Here is a 3,464-nt window from a genome sequence, read left to right as displayed (position 1 = left end):
GGAGGCATAACAGACATTCCAACACAGATTCGCTAGCATGGTATGTCCATTGTCTGGACTTGCTACACTGTATACGTCACCAATAAGTTTTTTTTATAATCTAAACAAAGAAAGAAAATATGACGGTCTTTTCACTCTTTGACAAGCGTGGCTAGGAGTAGTTGTAATGCACTGTTCACCTGCTCCCTGTTTTTGGCGCATGTTCGTTTCTGTCACTAAACCAAAAGAGGTTTCAGATGTACCAGTTCTTGATTATGCCAGATTAAATCCATGTATTACTACATAACTAATAAGATGGGCGCATGATTGTATAAGATCCAATTGGTGCTCCATGGGATCTGAATTTCCTTGTACAACCAGATTCTGCTGTCTGAAGTACCACGTGCCTCCTAAATGGATGTCATCTAAGCACCTCTGAGCAAGTCAAATCGAATATATAAGTTAATAATCTGATAATCACATCAAAGACAGTTTGGCCGAGTGGTCTAAGGCGCCAGATTTAGGCTCTGGTCCGAAAGGGCGTGGGTTCAAATCCCACATCTGTCAATTTTGTTGATTCGTTTTCGTTTTTGTTGAAGTGTATAAATTGTTTCTAAACATCCTTGTGTAATTGCCTTTCCTTTTCTCTCAATGAGAAAAGGAAAAAGCTTCCAATTTAATAATTTCCCATTTAAATATTTTTATTTTGCTTTGTAATATTATATATCACAATGAAACACAATGGGGTTCGACTAGTACATCACATATTCACGCTTAGAGCATCTACAACCGGACTTGGCAAATCCGGCCCCTCAAACGCCCGCGGGGCACTAATCGGGCACCCCTCAAATATCCACAGTTGCAGCCGGACATCTCATACTAGATTCTCAAATCCATACAAAGATATGTAAATTAAAATAAACCTACGTACTACGTCGATCACCTAGCTACTCGTCGTCGGAGATGTCGACGATCTTTGTGCCCGGCTTCGGCAGAATGGGCGGCAGCTGCAGCTCCGGCCTCCTCACCTCTATTTCCGCGTCGAGTTCGGTGAAGAGCGTGTCGGACTCCGTCTGCTCCCGCCGAAGGAACGCTCGGTTGGCCTTCACATAGGCCTCATCCTGGATGGACTAAAGGATGGCCTGCACTCCGCCATCTCCTCCGACTGGGCGACGACGAACTTCGCCTCTGCTTGCTCCATGTTGAGGCCCGGCAGCTGCTGCCCCGGCTCCTGTTGCTCCATCGGAGTCATCTGCTCCTCCTCCTCCTCCGGCTCCGGCGAGTCCGAAGGTAGCCCGTCAGCGATGCGGGCGGCGCGCGGCTTGCCTCGCCCGGATCTCCTGCTCAATCTCGTAGCAGCGCTCCGGCGTTAGCATGGCATAGTAGGTGATCTTGGTCCGGACCATGGCGGAGTGCCGGAGCGTGGGCGGAGCGTCGGACCGTGGGCAAAGCGCCGGAGCGGGAGAGGGAGGAGGTGGATGGGTTCGGACTGGTGGCGCAGAGAGGGGGAGGGGATGGGTTAGGATTGTCGGACGACGACCGGCTTAAATACCGGATTTGGTCTTGGGCGGCGAGCCGGAGCGGCGCAATACGACGTTCACCGCGCGGCGACGGACGCGATGTCCGTTAGACAACCGGATTTTCGGGCGTTTCCGCGTGGGAACCCGCCGTCAGACCGACGTGACGGGCATGCCCGGACGTGCCCGGGTGCCCATATCCGCCCCATATTTGGGCTAGATATGAGGAAGCCGATTAGCCCGGGCGTTTGAAACCCGTTTAAGGAGTCTGCTTGGGTCCAAAAAATGTGACCGGACAATGATCGAGCGGCCTGCCCAAACATATGAGACGAGTTTGAGAGGTCCATTTGTAGATGCTCTTAGAGCATCGAAGTATGTCTAACTAGCATGTTTGAAGGGTGGCCACGACGCTTGCATCACATAGTCATGGACATTAACCTATAGTGTTGTAGACACAAAATCAGAAATAATCGGTACTAGAATCGTGTATGTCTATCCTATATGCGTTTATCCTGCAGGCTAAACTTGCCCAATTGCTCATAGTCCAGGGTAGAAATAGGTCTCACAAAAAGAATTAGAAGAACTTGAGGGAAGAGAATGTTTTTTGGACAGAAGAGGGTCTCTCGGAGGTTCAAATCCCACATCTCTCATTTTTCTTGTTTCGTTTTCGTTTTTGTATAAGTGTATAAGTTGTTTGTAAACACCCTGGTATTGTTGTGTAATTGCCTTTTATTTTCTCCCAATGCAAAAAAAAGAGTTAACCAATTTAATAACTCCCGATTGATATATTTTTATTTTGCTTTATAATATTATATTACAACTAAACGCAATGGGGTTCGACTAGTACGTCTCAAGGTGCTCTTTTTTATTTTGCTTTATAATATTATATTACTCCCTCCGTTCGAAAATACTTGTCAGCGAAATGGATGTATCTAGACGTATTTTAATTCTAGATACATCCATTTTTATACATTTATGCGACAAGTATTTCTGAACGGAGGAAGTACAACTAAACGCAATGGGGTTCGACTAGCACGTCTCAAGGTGCTTTGCTCACATATTCACGTTTAGAGCATCGAAGCATGTCTAACTAGCACGTCTTAAGGGTCACCACGACGCTTGCATCACACGGTCATGGACATCGAGCTATAGTTGTTGTACACAAAATCAGAAATAATCGGTACTACTCCCTCCGATCGAAATTACTTGTCTTGAAAATGGATGTATCTAGAACTAAAATACGTCTAGATATATCCATTTCTGCAAGTAATTTCGAACGGAGGGAGTAGCTAGCAAGCTATCGTGTCTGTCTGTCCTATATACATTTATTATGCAGGCTAAACTTGGCCAATTGCTCATAGTCCAGGGTAGAAATAGGTCTCGCAAAAAGAAAAGGAAGAACTTGAGGGAAGAGATATTCGTTGGACAGAAGATCTTTTGGAGGTGCTCATAAAAGTAGGATGTGCGTGCGTGCATTTATAGGGTTGAGTGTATGCTCATGTATGTGAGCGACTTTTATTGTAACTGCATTATGACCAAAACATGTCCAGACACAATTGATTAATTATTAATAGCTAACGGCATAGGCAAACGAGTCAAGAATGAATGTGATTACTTGGGGACAAGCACGTCCATGAGGTCGGCGGTGACACCACAATGCTCCGTCATCTGCTGATCTATGCCGGTCACAGGGGACTTCTTGTTGATCCTCTTGAACGCATTCTCACATGCATCGCCGACGACTTTTGCGAGTGACACAACCTTTGAGGCACCGGCATAGTCCGCATACTCAAAGGCGAGGCGGGCTTGTAGGTCGAGGTCGTTGTGTGCGCCAATGTAGGCATTGTGGCAAACAAGTAGCGTGTCCTCCTCCGGTGTGCCCTCTTTTTCCTCGGCCAACTCAGCGATGACCCTGTCGTTTGTAGACGATGGAGATTGCGATCTCCAGTGCAATGCTAGTGAGGTCAT

General features: G+C 46.7%; 1 protein-coding gene and 1 non-coding gene across 2 annotated transcripts; one reads left to right on the top strand and one right to left on the bottom strand.

Annotated features, from left to right (window-relative positions):
• The first annotated feature begins 466 nt into the window (after positions 1-466).
• TRNAL-UAG (transfer RNA leucine (anticodon UAG)) lies at positions 467-546 on the top strand. The gene has a single exon. It is a non-coding gene; the product is annotated as a tRNA-Leu (tRNA).
• Positions 547-3,107: 2,561 nt separating this feature from the next.
• LOC141041051 (uncharacterized) lies at positions 3,108-3,464 on the bottom strand. The gene has a single exon (XM_073507162.1). It carries the CDS (start codon positions 3,462-3,464, stop codon positions 3,108-3,110), a length of 357 nt encoding a protein of 118 aa, XP_073363263.1.

The sequence above is a fragment of the Aegilops tauschii genome, chromosome 2 (genome assembly GCF_002575655.3).
Source record: "Aegilops tauschii subsp. strangulata cultivar AL8/78 chromosome 2, Aet v6.0, whole genome shotgun sequence".
NCBI lineage: Eukaryota > Viridiplantae > Streptophyta > Magnoliopsida > Poales > Poaceae > Aegilops > Aegilops tauschii.
This window is presented reverse-complemented; position numbering and strand designations above follow the sequence as displayed.

Excerpts from the sequence above, each read along its gene's own strand:
- LOC141041051 (XM_073507162.1), bottom strand. The coding sequence starts at position 3,464 with ATGACCTCACTAGCATTGCACTGGAGATCGCAATCTCCATCGTCTACA.